Raw genomic sequence first — 17,190 nt, forward strand, 5'->3', positions numbered from 1 at the left:
TGACAGACTGTCGAAAACTGATTCAATAATCTGGTGTGTGAGGGAGAAATTAATTTTTATTTCATAAAAAGAAGAATTTATTGTCAATGTTCAGGGAAAGAGATCGATTCTCAATAAAACGCCACCGGGCTAGTAGCTGCATGGCCGTCAAACGAACTACGTAATCCAAAAACCCCCGCAAAATCCCATATATAGAAAACGAAAATAGACACTAAAAAAAAAAAAAACCTGCCGAAACTCTTTCGCTACCTCGCTATGCCTTTTTATACCTTGCCTCACTGTCTGTCTCTCTCTCTCTCTCTCTCTCTCTCTCTCTCTCTCTAAGAAATAAAATTCCACCCCCGCCCCTCCCCCACCCAAAAAAAAAAGAGAGAAAGAGCAAAAAAAAAAAAAAACAACAACACAGTATACAGATCAACAAATCTCTAACCCTTGTATAAATTCCGTTCGAAAAATCCCTATACACTGTGCATTATATACATATGTAGATTACGTACACACGACATATGTAATATACTTCTTTTCGCGAGCATCTTGTGCGAAAAAAACAAAATACAAAAAAAATAAAAAACAACCAATGCATAAGATAGATACTATTAATCCGCCGAATGATTTTTCCCTGCACCTTGAACCCCGCATATGTATATATTAGGGTGCTTTTTTTTTGGACTATTTTTTTTTTTTTTCGGTCCCATCGTGAAATTTTGTTGGAAATACAACAAAAAAAATTCCCTGAAAGATTAAGCCCTTAATATTAATATTAAGTGCTCGCCCAAGGCACGTAAAGATTTCCCGCTTAAAATACACGTCAACTTTAATTTTTTTCTTTAAAACATCTACAGTTCAGAGGCATTCTATGGTGTAGTCTAGGACGTCGGTAGGTTTTCTTCGGAATGAAATGCTCTACAAAAGTGCTCATTGCGGTGAAGTCGTACGGGCCACCCAAACCCAATTTTTTCATGAAATTCTTGTTTTTTTGCCCCTATCTCGTAAATGACAAGAGCTACAAAAAAAGAAATGTTCAATAAATTTGTACATTACATTATTTGTACATCATTACAATTACAAGAGCTACAAAACAAAAAAATATTCGACAATCAATAATTCGACAATTTAACTCAATAATTCATGAAAATTCCATACTTCCTCACCTTAAAAGCCCAATATCTCAATAAATACTGATGTTAGCAATTTGGTTTTCTGAAAGTTTTTTGTAGAAAATTAAATTTCCTACAAATTTGTCGAATATTTTTTTTTTGTAGCTCTTGTTATTTACGAGATACGGGTAAAAAGACAAGAATTTCATGAAAAAATTGGGTTTGGGTGGCCCGTACGACTTCGCCGGTGTGAGTTACGACTTCACCGCAATGAGCACTTTTGTAGAGCATTTCATTCCGAAGAAAACCTACCGACGTCCTAGACTACACCATAGAATGCCTCTGAACTGTAGATGTTTTAAAGAAAAAAATTAAAGTTTACGTGTATTTTAAGCGGGAAATCTTTACATGCCTTGGGCGAGCACTTAATATTAATATTAAGGGCTCAATCTTTCAGGGAATTTTTTTTGTTGTATTTCCAACAAAATTTCACGATGGGACCGAAAAAAAAAAAATAGTCCAAAAAAAAAAGCACCCTAGTATATATATATATCTATATATCAAACGCCTTTAGATGATCCGTTGTTACTAATTATTGTTTAAGGCTCCATGACATACGTACAATAGATGTTAATACGTAACATATTTATACTAAGCCATACGATTTTCCATGTATACCCTATGCAATCGTCGTGTATGTTATACCCATAGTTGTTTTAGCTGATTCCCTACACATATATGTATATATAATATATATATATATATATATGTATATATAATATATATATATATATATATATACCGGATATGTATGTATGTATTACATACGAACACATTGGATATTGATTTTCGTTAGTAAACCTTATACACGGTAATGTATATATACATAGTTGAACTTTGTTTATCATTAATTATTGACGTATAGCATGTATGTATTTATAGCCTGTCGAACTCTGCAGATACAACAATACCAACAAAATCTACACGTGGATGTATATGTACATTATACACCAGGCGAATTATACACTTACAATGACGATGAGATGGCACCGTAATAACGAGCTACAAAAACACGATAATTATGCTTAAACCATGTGTGGGTACCGTAAAGTCGACGAAATTCCTATTCGAACGTAGAGAAGGAAAAACTCCTTTCAGTCTGATTATTGAAAAGTAGATTAAACACGACTAAGAAGTTTTAGGTGAACAATTATCCATCGAAATGGGACAATGTAAAGGGTGAATACACCGTATGGGTATACCGTATTACATAGGTATGGGTATGGCATCTTAGCGAAATACCGTGCAGCAGTGGCGTATCATATGTGTGTATGTATGTACATAGTGTGTACAATGGCATGAAACAGGAGTAATTTCATTAAGCTTGACTAAGGTTCGCGAACAGCGCGAACGGCGGAAAAATGTGATCAGAGGCATTCTATCGGAGGCTCCCTGAGCTTAATCAAACATGCCCCTCAAAGTCTGCCCGTCCTGGTAGAGATCGTGTGGGTATATACACGTATATATATGTGTTTATATACATATATATATATATATCACTGTGCGCGACCGGCTCGCGGCTCAAACACACGCTGATCATGCCGATGGAGCTTTGGCGCCAAAAGCTGCTCCTGCCCGCCGAACCCGATCAGACGGGAAACGTTGGGTGCATCTGACGTATGCCTAAGGCCGCCATAGCGCGCTTCTTTTCACTCCTCCGAAGCGAATCGGGCGAAAACATAATGATTCGAACGAATATATCGATCGAGAGAGAAGTAGAGGAAAAAAGAAATCGAATGTGGATGTAAGAATTTACAGGTATACATTTTTTATACCTAAACCAGGTTATACGAGGTCTGAATTTTGTCAGAACATGTGCGAAAGGTTCAAATCTGTGAGAAACTAGCTTCGCGCTCTGTGATTGGTCCGTGCCGAATGACGTGTCGCGGGGCGGTTTTTAGCGGGAAAATTTAAAATCACGTTTTGTCTAAGTACGCTTGAATCTCAGAGCTCGCGTAAGAAAATGTGATAAAGAACGTGTTATGAAGCGATACGTCCGGAAGTCTTGGCAATCGTGACGTCGAAATTGAATATCTTGAACGTCGCAACAAACCGTCATTTGTTTAGAATAACTTAAAAATGATTGCGCCATTTGGCCTGCAGAGAAATATTGTAGGTATGTAAATGTATATATATATATATATATATATATACGCATACATAGGTGTACATATGTATGTACATACAAATGTTCCGCGGATAAGGGAAGGGACAATGAGAGGGCAACGATTTTGTACCACGTGCAACGAATAGCCAGCTATATTATACAACGTGAACCTGTGTAACTGAATATTTTTCATGTACCCATACAGGGTTGGTATTATACGTTAACTACACAACCTCGTGCCATTTTTATTCTCATACTTCTTTTTTCTCTTCTAAAATATTGTCTTCAAAGTCGATTCGTAACGTAACGTCTGAAATTCTTGGCAGATGTAACGGAAAATAATAGCAGAAAAGAGACAAATGTCGTACTGATATATAAATATATACGCTCACGTTATGCAAACCGGCACTGCATTTGTTTTCGAATGATTGCTTTGATCGTAATCACTTTTATACTGTCATACCGTGATAACAAAAACCAGTCTGTGCACTTAACGTACAAAATCCGAGTGTCCCGCGACATCAAAAGGACACAACGGCGTCGTATGCAGATATTAATTTTCGTATAAACATATATACATGAGTGTGTGTGTGTGTGTGTGTGTATCGTATGTGTTTATTTTGATTCTATCATTATTAATGTATCTTTTCTCGTCGTTTTCTGTTCCTCAAACCGCACCGCGATATTGTCAAAGAATTTCAACCGTCCTTTTTTAATCTTGTATGTCTTTCATTCTTCCTCTCTCTCTCTCTCTCTCTCTCTCTCTCTCTCTCTCTCTCTCTCTCTCTCTCTCTCTCTCTCTCTCTCTCTCTCACTTTTCTCTCTGTTTCGACTTTTATTTTTTCGACGTATTCCTTCTCCTTCTGTATACGATGACCCTGCGTGAACGGTATTAAAAAAGAGATTATCAAAAATATAATGTGTAGATAGGTACACAGATTAAAAGAATGAGAGAGAATGGAATGAAAAAATGGAGAAGAGAAGGAATATGTCAAAGTGCGATCAGGCAGGCATAAAAAATATCCCGGTTGTCAATTCGTTGTAGTAGTATTAAATTAAGAACCGATCGGATCATATGGCAGTCCTTTTGTGCGGGGGATAAACCTCCCACCCCCCAACCCGCTCTCTCTCTCTCTCTCTCTCTCTCTCTCTCTCTCTCTCTCTCTCTCTCTCTTTCACTTTGAGCCCGAAACGTGTCTCTCAAATATGTATCCGTGGCGCACATGATATGAGGAGAAAGGGGAGGAAGGGAGAGTCCAGTTGGTTATATCAAAGCGAATGAAATCCTCATACGTCGGTATATCTCCCTGCAGGTTTTATTATTCCTCCTGCCTATACTGTTATTATTACGTACTGTTTTCTCTTTTTTTCCACGCCTGGATATATACGTGTCTGTATGCGTGTGTGTGTGTGTGTAAATGTGTTTGTTTTCGCATAAAAGCACCAATTCAGGTACGTCGTACTCGTACCTATGTATATATACCCATACCGATACATCCGATCGTGACAGGATGAAACTCCGCGAGTGGGATTTCTAACGTAACCTCAAAACACACCCAACCTCTCAACCATCAACATATGCATGCCTCGAAATACTCTCGCAAACATGATCGAAAGTTTACTACAAATCCAAAAACGTCGCAAAAATTATATAACCACATCAAGGGCACCGGTACGTCTCAAAGAGTGAACCATTGTACAGGCAATGCAAACGTGCGTTTATATGCGACAGGACTTTAGAAGCTGGATTCTCGGTTCTCGGACTTTTTCCGGAACGTCAAGTCATAGTCAAACCATTCTTGCCATGATTTTCTGTCGGGTCAAACAGCGTTTGATCAATGCTATGCGTTGTAAACAATCCTACAATTAAAATCAAACCGCAAGCGTGCTAACGACGGCCATTTTGATTATATCTTACGACGCTTCGATTCGTTTGTCAGATATTTTACAGACTGGATTTTTTTCGCGTGAAAAATTCGGTTTTAAAGAAACATGCGTGCACATCGGGTTGTAAAATTTTTACCCAGGAGAACAGCTATCGAGAATTCACTTTGAGTAATTTCGCTTTAGACACAAAATTGGTACATGGCTCACTCTTGATCAGTGAAACAGCTATCACTTGAAATGATGGAATTCAATCAAGTTTCAACTCTTTTCAGTTGTACGTTAAAATAACACATCGCATTGATCGTCTTCATTTGCGAGTCCAGAAGTTAAATTATTGGTATCTCCGATAAGGAGGGTAATTTGTTTTCGAACAAGGTAAATAATAATTGTAACTTGACTGAATATTCATCTTTTTCAATAATAACCGTAATAATAAGGATGATGATAATAACAGTAATAACAATGACGATAATGATAGTAATAAGAGTTGAAATAACAACGGTGGCAATTAGTGAAGGAGTGCTGGTGGCCGTGAGAAAACACGAACAACATTATACCCTTGTAGGTACCCTGCAGAACAAACATTATTGCACTGAATTCGCAACACTTGAATTATGTAATCCATTAGTAAAGCAAGCCCTATGTTATGACCTGTTATACCCGTTCCCTTAACAACGTAGACGTTATACCCATTTATTACTATGAATTTGGAATTATGCAACGTATGCAATCCCAGCTGTTATATTTAACATGAATATTGTGATGCCTATATTTATATATATATATATATATATATATATATATATATATATATATATATTACTTGTGTTTTTATTTAAAATGTGTATTATTGATATATTGGTATATAGCTATGCATCGTCAAACACATACGTAACATTATACATACGAAGAAAAAAAAAACAAACTAACACAGGCAAATTCGTTAATTTTCATAGAACATTTCCATGTCGATTTGCAAAGCGTCACAATCCAATACTCATCGTATCTTTCTCTTTTTATTTTTCAGCTGCGCAAATTCCACATCGAGCAAGTGAGTATATACGCTTCATACGTACTTTATATACGTTGTTAAAATCTCTCGGAGATGGAATTGAAAAAAAAAAAAGACAAAGAGAACAAATCTATAAATTATTCGAGACTGGAGACGAAAATTTTTTAAATATTGTATACCGATGATACAGAGAATTCGTGAACAGCATGTTCGTGATCCTCAGCCATACCCAATGGCAGTGTTATAATTTAGTTGAACCCGAAATCGTGACGGTATACACTCGAGAGTAACTCAGCTCTGCAGAGACGGAGACGGATATAACAGCGGGCATAAATTTTGCACGACTTAAAATTAGTCAATCCCAGAATCGCCCAAAGTTATCAAGTTCCTCGGGGTAGGAAGATACTCGATTGGAATCGGGTTATAATAATAATTCTTCAGATTCTTGTATATCGACTGGGAAATTTAAGTATATTTTAGTGACAAGACGATTTTGATTCCATGTTCACTGATAAACGGCAGGGAATTCTCTACGGTTGGAAAACTTTTTTGACAACGAATTAGGTTCGTTGGCAAAAAATTATATTCGTATGCTGAAAAGTACAACAATAAAAAATGCTCTAATTAAAATTAAAATATGCTTAGCTTCTAAATGGTTGGAAATCTATTAGATTCGTTTAATTTCACTCCACGATGGCTTATTTTATTCGGAAGATTATATTTTCTAGAAATTGACTGAAACGGGTTTTCTTTTTTTTTTTTCAAGTAATCAATTCACAATTGCCATTTACTGATAATAATCAGTATATCGATGCAATATTGTAAAATTAAATATTCAGCAATGCCGCCAAGATAAAAAAAAAAAAAAAACTCGTTGCGGTGAATTTGCAAAGCGAAATCATCGAACAGACTTCCAAAATTTTTATTGCAATATTGAAACATTTTTTGGCCAACTGACCTCATCAAGGGTGATTATTTTTCGCGAATACTGATCCGATGAATGAAAAAATGAATTTATTTCACAAGGTTCTGGAAGTTATAACGCGTTTCAAAAATTGTAATAATTCCACCGCACTTTGCACGACGCGGGCTTTGAGTTTTACACAGTCGTAAGAAAGGCCCTGGGACGGATTTCCTAAACGTTCCTCCTTTGTTTTCGATCGTTTCAGCATGCAAGAGGAAAGAAGAGATGGTGACCCAGGCCGAACACCAACAGCCCGCCCCCAAGAAACCACGACTGGTTTTCACAGACCTTCAGCGCCGTACTCTACAGGCTATTTTTAAAGTAAGCCTCTTTGTCCTCCTCTGCTATCTTCCACTTCTCGTACGACACAGAGAAATCGGTGAAATGACTGTTTTTTTTTTTTTTTTGGAAAATCACATCGTTTTTCAAATGTGCTACTCCTCTAAAGATGGCTCAAGCCTTCCAGACCCAAGTTTTATATCTTATCGATTCTTACTAATTGTCGTTGGTCGTCTATTCAGAGAAATCAGAAAATATTTTGACCAAAATTGGAACGTGTTTGCGACAAATACTTTTTCCAAAATCGAGCTTACTCTGTTCAGATACACTCGTACAAAGAATTTGTTGGTTTTACCAAATGTGGAAAGCAAATATACGTCGAAAACAATGTTTGTTTGATTCAATAAAAATAACAGTAATCGGAGTAATAATTTGGGTTATTGAGGGGAACCATATTTATTCGAGTCAATGAAACATTTCTTCAGCCATATTTGGTAAGCTCGGCAAATTGTTTTTCTTACGCATGAACGGAGCTCCTTTTCGAGTACTAAGGTACAAATTTCAACAATATTGAAAGTTTACAGATAGGTGAAGTTTTGGAAACTATCGGTATAAAAACCGAGCAAAGAAAATGGAAAAGCTGTCAGCGCGTCTGGGAATAGTAAAAATTTGGGTGTATCTGCAATTGCATTTTCCCCTTTAAACATTCGATTCGCATTATGCAAAACTCATTGGTCTGAGGATATGCACACATGGCGGCATTTACCTACAAGCTATAAGTAACATGCAAAGGGGAAAGCATATACAATACGCGGTGTCCGCTGGCAACTTCCACATTATCGATCTGTCTTGAATAATTTCGCTTCTAGTTGCAACTTCTTAGCTAGGCCTTCAGCTTTCCCCGCATTATATACATACATATTCTAGGCCATCCACGAGGCTACACATGTGCAGGTTAGAATGCAGAATTCGAGGCTGTGTCGCGACTTGCTATGGAAATTCCAACCGCGGTTTCCAGTTCGCCGTTTTCCAATTTAGCATCATTTTTACCAAAAACCGCGCGAAGAGTATAGTGCCCTATTTTCGAAAAGTTCCGTACAACATCGTTCGCGCATGCGCTCAACTGAGATGCTACATTTTACACACTAAGGCTGTCTACGGCGCATGCGCACTATAGAATAACTCAATTTTGCGCACCGTTTCACCGAGCGTTAGTTACCTAACCTCAATTTTACCCGTTGTCAATGTCACCTTCGTTGCACTTTTCAAATCGAATTCTCGGTCACAGGTGTTGGAAAACAAGGTCCGTAGATAGACTAGGGGATAGAGGAAGGTCTTTACACGATGAATTTTCCGTAGGAACAAAAATGGCCGTAGCAAATGGCGGCGTCCGAGAGCTGATGAATTTTTTTTTTTTTTTTATTTTTAATTGGTCAGACTGCAGCACAAAACCTACACGCTGTACACAAATTGCAACAAAAATGGCGACCAAGCGAAGCCCTTACCGCTCGCCTTGGCTTACGCTGCAAACTTCACACTTGTCGGAAATCGCCCACCCTTCGCGCTAGTAACGCAATATACTATATTCCGAAATTTGTTCGAGAAAAGAAAAATAGAGAGTAAGACAGAGAGAGAGAGAGAGAGAGGGAGAGAGAGAGTTCTGTATCTATCTATTCATCAATCTATCTATCTGCCTGTCCGTCTATCTATTTATCCGTCTATCTATATGTCTATCTATCCGTATATCTATCTATATGTCTATCTATTTATCTACATAGAAAGAGAGAAAGAGATAGGGAGAAGAATAATGTCGAAGTTTAAGGCATGACTAAATTGTTCCCCGCAGGAAACGAAGAGGCCGTCGAAGGAGATGCAAGTGACAATCGCGCGTCAGCTCGGTCTCGAACCAACGACAGTTGGGAACTTCTTTATGAATGCGAGGCGGCGTTCGATGGACAAATGGAAAGACGAAGACCCGAAAGCCGTTGCTGTGGACGAGGGTCAATTGTCACCGACGATTGGCCTTGGATCTCGGCAAGCATCCGACGTTTTGTGACATACGTCCGACCACGAGGAGTATCACGACGAGTCACCCGAAGAGGATCTACCCTTTTCATAAATCTTTTCACACACACGCTGCACAGATCTAGACGGACAAAGAAATGCATCCGCGGTTACGGGAAAAGAGAGTCGTTGTTCGATTGATGGGGAAAAACAAACGAAATTATACGTAAATACACCTGAATTCATGCAATTCAAAGTAAACCGCGAACTTCATTACCGCAAACTATCTGTGAGTTTTCAATTCATCATTATTAATATTATTACATGTTTTCTGTTTTAAGTATTTCTTTGTTTTTTTATTGTTTTTTTTTTTTTTTTTTCAATTTTCCCTTCGCCAATCGCTACTGTATACTTAAGGTGCCATATTTTTGCCATTTATATATATATTTCATTACTATTATTATTTAGTGTAGGCAAAGATGATTTATTCCTATATTATTATCGTTAATATACTATTATCATTATATTAATCCTATTTCAATATTAATATGTGTTGTTAAATATGTATTGATTATAATAGTTAGTCAAATACTTCGTTCACAATTCGTATATATAATAATTGTGCAGCTAGTCTTTATTTCTCGGGTTAAAAATCATCTTTAAAAGATGATCCGTGTATTGAATACATATTATAATATCTAGTCAAAATTTCGTTGCTATTTTATTCGGTAAATGTAAAGTTTTGCTGTGTTTTTGTTTCACGTTCTTTTTTGTTTTTTAAAGTTTTTTTATATCTTTTTAATTTCTTTGTTTATGCATTCAGCGGAAAACAAATCGTACATTATGTGCGAATATCATTTTACACCTACATATGTCGCATTACGAATCCGCGTCGAAATCGAACAACGTACTCGAAATTTCCACCGTCGTAAGTGCAGTGAAAAAAGATTTTAAGGAACGAAAGATCGACTCGTTTTATAACTCCTTGCTGGTCGCCCGGACAAAAGTTATATAATACATGTATAAATTATATTACAATAATGTTTAGAATAAGTATTAATAAGGATCGGTATAAGAATAGAACATTTGTATAATGCACATAGCGATATTACATAGCGTATAATCAACATAATTTGAAGTAAACAAAACAAACAAACAAACAAACAAACAATAATTTCACGAGAAACCAGATTGTGAGGATAAAAAAAAAAAAAATAAAAAAATAAATAAACAAAAAGGCAAAGAAGAATAACGAATATGCCGAAGGGAAGAGAAACAATTATTATTATACATATATTACAAATCGTTGTAGCGCCTGTGAGAATAATTATTAACTCTAATGTATATTTAAAACGAAGATGGGGAAAAAGGCAAGAAACGAAAGAAAGAAAATGACGCGAATATGCTTGTGACGCGTTCTTAAAACGCGAGGCAAAACAATCACACTCGATATATATATATATATATATACATATATATATATAAATATATAAACATAATATACATATATATATATATATATATATGTGTATATATATTGTTGTAAATAAATTATATAATATAATATATTAACAAATGAAGAATTTGAATTAAAATAAGACAAATACATACATACATACATACATATACGTACGTAAATACAAACAATAAGGATAATTTAGTAAGAGTCATGATATAATTTTAATAGAATAGTAATAAATAATAACGATTATTATTATTATTATAACTATAATACAATTAGAGAAAAGAAGAAAAACGGGATCGGAATCATGATATATATATATATATATATATATATATATCCGTTCGGAAACGCATATATGTTGTTATATGTATTATACATATGCGTATATATGCGAGATAATAATAATAAGTATAATAATATAATGAAAATTAAAGCGTGGTGATTAATCAATTATTCATTCCAACGGATAACAATACATAAGTAAAGAAATATATCATTGGGTACCTAATTGATTTTTAGGTATATCATATTACACTATATATATATATGTATACATATATATATATATATATTATATAAATTATTATTATTATATACATAGGTATAATAAGTTACTTTGCGCGTGTTTGATAATTACACAAAAACGCCACTGTGCAACGCGTTATACGAATATTATATACTCGCAAGAATAATATAAAAAAATTAATAAGGAATGAAATTCAATCGAACAAACAAGTGAACGAGAGTGAACGGATTGCAAACGGGGGAGATGATAAAACAGAAACATCGAGGTTTTCACGAGATGTAATTAAAAGAAACCGAGGTGAAATTTGTGCGAAGAAAACATACAAGAAAATAATAATAATAATAATAATAATAACAACAGTAATGACAACAATAATAATAATAATAACAACAATAACAATAATAATTAAATTGCATATAAAACTGAAAACGCGTACCAATAAGAGTAGCCGTGTATATATGTATATATAACTATGGCTACTGGGTTAAGATCATATATAGTACAAAATAAACATATATATATACATATATATATATATATATATATTAACAAACATGATTATTATTATTGTAATAATTTTAATTTTAATCAAAGATGAAAAAAAAAAAAATAAGAAGAAGACAAAGATGCACGATTAAGGGTTTAAATATTAGTAACAATATATATAGGTATATTGCATACTATACATATATACAATAGATATACATATTAACAATACACGCTACCGAGTCACCGAAATTTAAAAAGAAAGATATTAAAAGTGATAGGATGAAGTAAAGTAAGATGACGATGAAGATGAATAATTTGTTAAATTTAGGTACATTATGTGTATATTATATACATAGGTAGAGGTATATAGGTTATATACATGTTATATGCCTGTCGATAGATTGTGTAAGTATATATCTGTGTAATTGAGGTAGTAAGCAAAATGCAGACGAGCGATTTTTTCACTATAAACACACACACACACACACACACACACAAACTATATATACATATATATGTATAGAAAAATAGAAAGATGAAGATGGAAGTAATTTTACTTTAGTCACGACACGGATGAAGCATTTTGAACCAAGAATGAACCAAATTGTGCGGCGAAATATACTGAAAGTCGTAAATACACTGCAAAAGAGTAAAAAAAAAAAAAAAAAAAAAAACAGATGGAAGATTCCAAGCAAACCAAATAACAGAAAGACCGAGAAAACAAAGAACGATTCTAACATCTCGTAGACATACATTGCAGTTTGATCGGAAATCGAATTAACCGCGCTACAGAAAATAAGTAGTAGATATCAGCGTATTGGTCAGACACAGAATTACAGTTGAACGGCAACGCGCGAGCTGCGCGCGCACTTTATGTTAGAAACGATATTTAAAACGACACGGAACGTTCGATTTTTGAATTAATTTATAAAATATCAATTCGATCGATGTAAAATTACACATATTAAAGAGGGAGAGATAAACGAATGAAGTTCGCATCGCTCGTACAAACTGCAAATGTGAAAAAAAAAAAAATATTTTCACAAACGGATCAACTTTTGCAAAAATTTACCAACGATAAATAAAGCTTGTATTTTAAGTTCCAGACATTTTTTTTTTTTTTTTTTTTTGCATTAAAATATAAAATAAGCTAAAAATTGATGCCACTGTTTGCGCGCGGTTTGTGCGAAATTTTTTTTCAAACAAATTAGAAATAGAGAAAACAACAAAGTGAGTGTAACTCCCGCGTAGTCGTTGCCGTACGTACTGTAATACCCATAAATGCATAGGGTGTGTACATAATACGGAATTTATTATACATAATAATGATAACTCTCAGTGAATGAAAAATATTGTATGATAATTCTGTAAATAAATTTATTATAGTTACGAGGAGAACGAAAATATACAAAGAAAAGATGAAAACAACTTTGTATAGGAATGAAAAGAGAGAAAAATTAATGGAATCTAACAAATAAAACTGTGTGTAACGCGATTACGTTGATTATTATTATTATTATTACTATTATTATTACCATTATATATATATGTATACATACGACAGATTTTTTGTTAAGAAACAAAAGTTTTTAGCTCGACTTTAGGTAGAGATGCGATATGTAGTCATATAGGTACGTATAATGTATAAAAGTGGGACACGCGTATAACGTATATAGTGAATATATAATGAGATGTATAGATAAGCGCATATGAACGGAGGAAGAGAAGTAAAAATAATGATAATAGTAGTGGTAATGATAAAGAAGAATTGAACAAGAAAAAAAAAAAAAGAAAAAAAGAAAAAATTGAAACTATAGTATAATATATTAAAAGTAATAATTACTATAATGTATGATATAAGTATAAACAAATGATATATTATACTATCGTTAATGAGAATTATTAGTAATATCGCTGAAATTTGTGTTCGTACGATTGCGCGTGCGTTATTCTATCCGGCGCTGTTATTTAAATTATGTACGTTCAAGAATTTGCATTGTTTGGTACGAGGGGAGGAAAAAAAAAAAAAGAGAAGCGAATATTGTACGCAAACAATTGAACGGCATCGATTATTTGAACCGCCATCTTGAATTTCGACTGTAAAACACGATGCATTCTTTGCACGATCAATCGAATCAAATCGATTTACATAAAAAAAGCTTTCTTATCTCCTACGAAATCCGTTTACATTTCATTTATAACCAACAAACGTGTAGAAATATGTAGTTAAAATTTCAACCAACCATACTGAAAATGTTCACGTGTCAAATTCATAATACGCTTTACAAGAATTCAACGTGTAATTTACTACATGATTTATCTTGTAAATTCTATGAATTACATTAGAAATCACATAATAAATCACGAAAGACCGAATCATCGCATATGCTAGATCAAAATTTATATAATTGACAATATTGTTGATCTTCGTGCTTCGTTCTATTGTCGATGGTTCGTGCTTTCGTAAATCATTCTTAGATATCTTATATACTTTATCAAATTTACGATATAAATCGTGCAATAAATTACACACCGATTTCTTTCAAAACATTGTATGATTTGAAACATGAACATTTTCAGTAGAATAATAGACGAGCTTTCGATTGGCTTTATGGTTACCGATTTCACCAAATTTTCGACACGATCATCATTCGCGAAATTTTAATCCCAACAAAATTGACAATCAAAATTTAATCCTAAAATTGTACGAGAACTGGAATGATGCAATAAAAAATAAATAAATAAATAAATAAAAGCAATCGCTATAGAATCGTACACGCAGACGTAGAAGAAATTCAAAGCGATCGGCCATGCGGCAATCTTACTTAATTAATGAATAAATTGTCTAATCGGATGATTGATTGATCGATCGATTGATTGATAAAAATTGAAACTCATTTCGCTGTTTCGTAGTGTAAATAATAATAACAATTAAAGGTAAAGCAGAAGACAACAAAGAAAACAGAGAACACGTACGGAAAAATACAAGTAATAAATAAACACGAGTAAAATTAGTATCGAAAACCTATTTAAATATATCTCCGTATTATACGTTATTATTATTATTATTATGTATAATATGAATTATGCATTCACAGTTTTTTTTCACACTGTTACGTATTAGAATGCGAAAAATGGGAAACAATAACGTAGATAAAATTTTTCTTAATTTGCAGTCAAGACACAAGTATATATACAATGATTTTCAATAGACGCTCTTTTTTCGATTCGTGTGTATGAATAAATTTTTGAATGCAATCACATATATAAATATATGTATAGTATATGTATATTAAAAATACGTGTACGTAATTGCTATATACATAAATATAAATGATAATTGAATATTTAATCAACAAACATTGTAAAAGGCAACCAGGAAGAGAATATTATATACTATACATATATCAAAATTCATAAAAATAATATTCTACGAAGCACAAATCACGTATGCAGTTACTTATCGATTTACGCATACTAGCCAATTTTTCTTCGTATCCGTCTATTTATTTATTTCTTTTTTCTCCTACAGTTCGGTTACGTATTAATTTTTTTCAGATTAAAAAAACGTTAATTTTATTGCTGGGGAAACAAACCAAAAATACATTCCAATTACTTACGTGCATACATGTATACGTATACAGATACATTTCATTGTATAATCATTCCGTTTACCGAGTATTATTATTGTAATTATAGTTATAATTATTATAAATACTATTACCGCACTGACTTATGTCACAAAGAAATATAAATAGTACAGCGTTATTTATTGTTTGTTTGTATAATAGTATTTATCGAAACGCTTGGCGAATATTTAAAAAAAATTTCAATTATTATCTATAATTTTAACACTCACACGTATTTTAAACACTTAATGCAGTTCGTTTACGAGTTGAAAAATTTTAGACGAACGGAAAAATCGTTGGTTTTATACTTTGTATTATTTATTTTTTCTTCTTTTCATTCAATTAATTTTTTCTTACCTTATTTAAAATTGTACAATGTAAACGATAAAAGGTCAAAAAGCAACAACAAAAACGTGTATACAATTTCTATTATCATAATACTCGCACATATCTCGTAAATTATCATACGGACGAAACGGACAAAGAATATTGCAATTCAATATCATTTCCGGTTAACGTAAATTTAAAAAATTTCTCCTTCGTCAATTATTATCAAATAATATATCAACGAACGTATTACTCACATATTGATTTTCCTCACTGCTCGATTATAAATTTAACGATGAAGAAATCTAATAACGCGATCTAAATGCTTCTGAGTTATAATAATTATAATTTGATGATCGAAGGATTGCAGTTTTTTTTTTTTTTTTTTTTTTTTTTTACCTTTGCCTGTTTGTTCTTATTTTTTTGATTTTTTTTTTTTTTTGGATTTCTTTTCTTCCCAAACCGCATCACAGCCGATTATTAGTGTAATATATGAGAAAAAAAAAAAAAAAAAAACAGTTCGCACGACAATAAGGAGTAAAGATTATACATACATGTATATTAAATCTAATTAATTACAGAGAGGAGTAAGCAAATGCTTGAAATAAAAGTAATAAAATAAAGACAGAAAACGAAATGAGAAAATTACGGAGGAGCAAAAAAAAAAAATAAACAAAAAATAAATAAAATAAGATTGCTGAAAAAAAAACGTCGAATAAACAAAACGAGGTGAAAGAAGTGAACAAAGTAATCTAAAGCCGTGAAGAAAAAAAACAGAAAAACACAAGGAAAACAATAACAATGCAAGTACTAAACAATTGTGAATTGTTATGATTATATTATTATAATTATGATTATAATATAACGATCGCGCGGAGTGAAAGAGATCGAGAGAAAGAAAAATGTAGCGCGACGTAAGAATAAAAAGATTGGAAAAAAAAAAAAAAATCAACACAAACTAGACAAGAATACCTTAATTATTAAATATTGTAGCTGAAAAAAAAAAAAAAAAAAAAAAAAAAACGTGTGTCGAGAAAGAAAACGTAATGATTTCTTTTACTTTTCATTTGCCATCAGAAGTATTTTCGAGTACTTGATACCATATAAATATATAATTTAATTAAAATGAAACACGTCGCAAGGATTATACATATAGACGTAACTAGAAGTAGGTTTATAATATAAGTAGACATTAATATCGTACTTAAGAATATTGAAGAAAAATAAAAAAAAAAAACGGAGTAAAAAACGTTAATAAATAAACACACCAAAAATATGATGTGAGAGATAAACGAGAAGATGAAGGGGGAAAAAAAAACAAACAAACAAACAAACAATATAACA

General features: G+C 33.0%; 1 protein-coding gene across 3 annotated transcripts in view; it reads left to right on the plus strand.

Moving 5' to 3' along the window:
• LOC124218464 (hepatocyte nuclear factor 6) overlaps window positions 1–17,120 on the plus strand; it is a 49,532-nt gene extending 32,412 nt beyond the window's left edge. For 2 of the 3 annotated variants that reach the window (XM_046624952.2, XM_046624953.2), the window contains 3 exons: window positions 6,179–6,202; window positions 7,333–7,448; window positions 9,253–17,120. In XM_046624952.2, coding sequence (XP_046480908.1) covers window positions 6,179–6,202; window positions 7,333–7,448; window positions 9,253–9,462 — 350 coding nt within the window. In that variant the 3' untranslated portion in view covers window positions 9,463–17,120. The remainder of the gene's footprint in view (window positions 1–6,178; window positions 6,203–7,332; window positions 7,449–9,252) is intronic. The other variant, XM_046624955.2, reaches the window with a different exon arrangement.
• Window positions 17,121–17,190: the final 70 nt, after the last annotated feature.

This window comes from Neodiprion pinetum, chromosome 5 (genome assembly GCF_021155775.2).
Source record: "Neodiprion pinetum isolate iyNeoPine1 chromosome 5, iyNeoPine1.2, whole genome shotgun sequence".
In the NCBI taxonomy this organism is placed as follows: domain Eukaryota; kingdom Metazoa; phylum Arthropoda; class Insecta; order Hymenoptera; family Diprionidae; genus Neodiprion; species Neodiprion pinetum.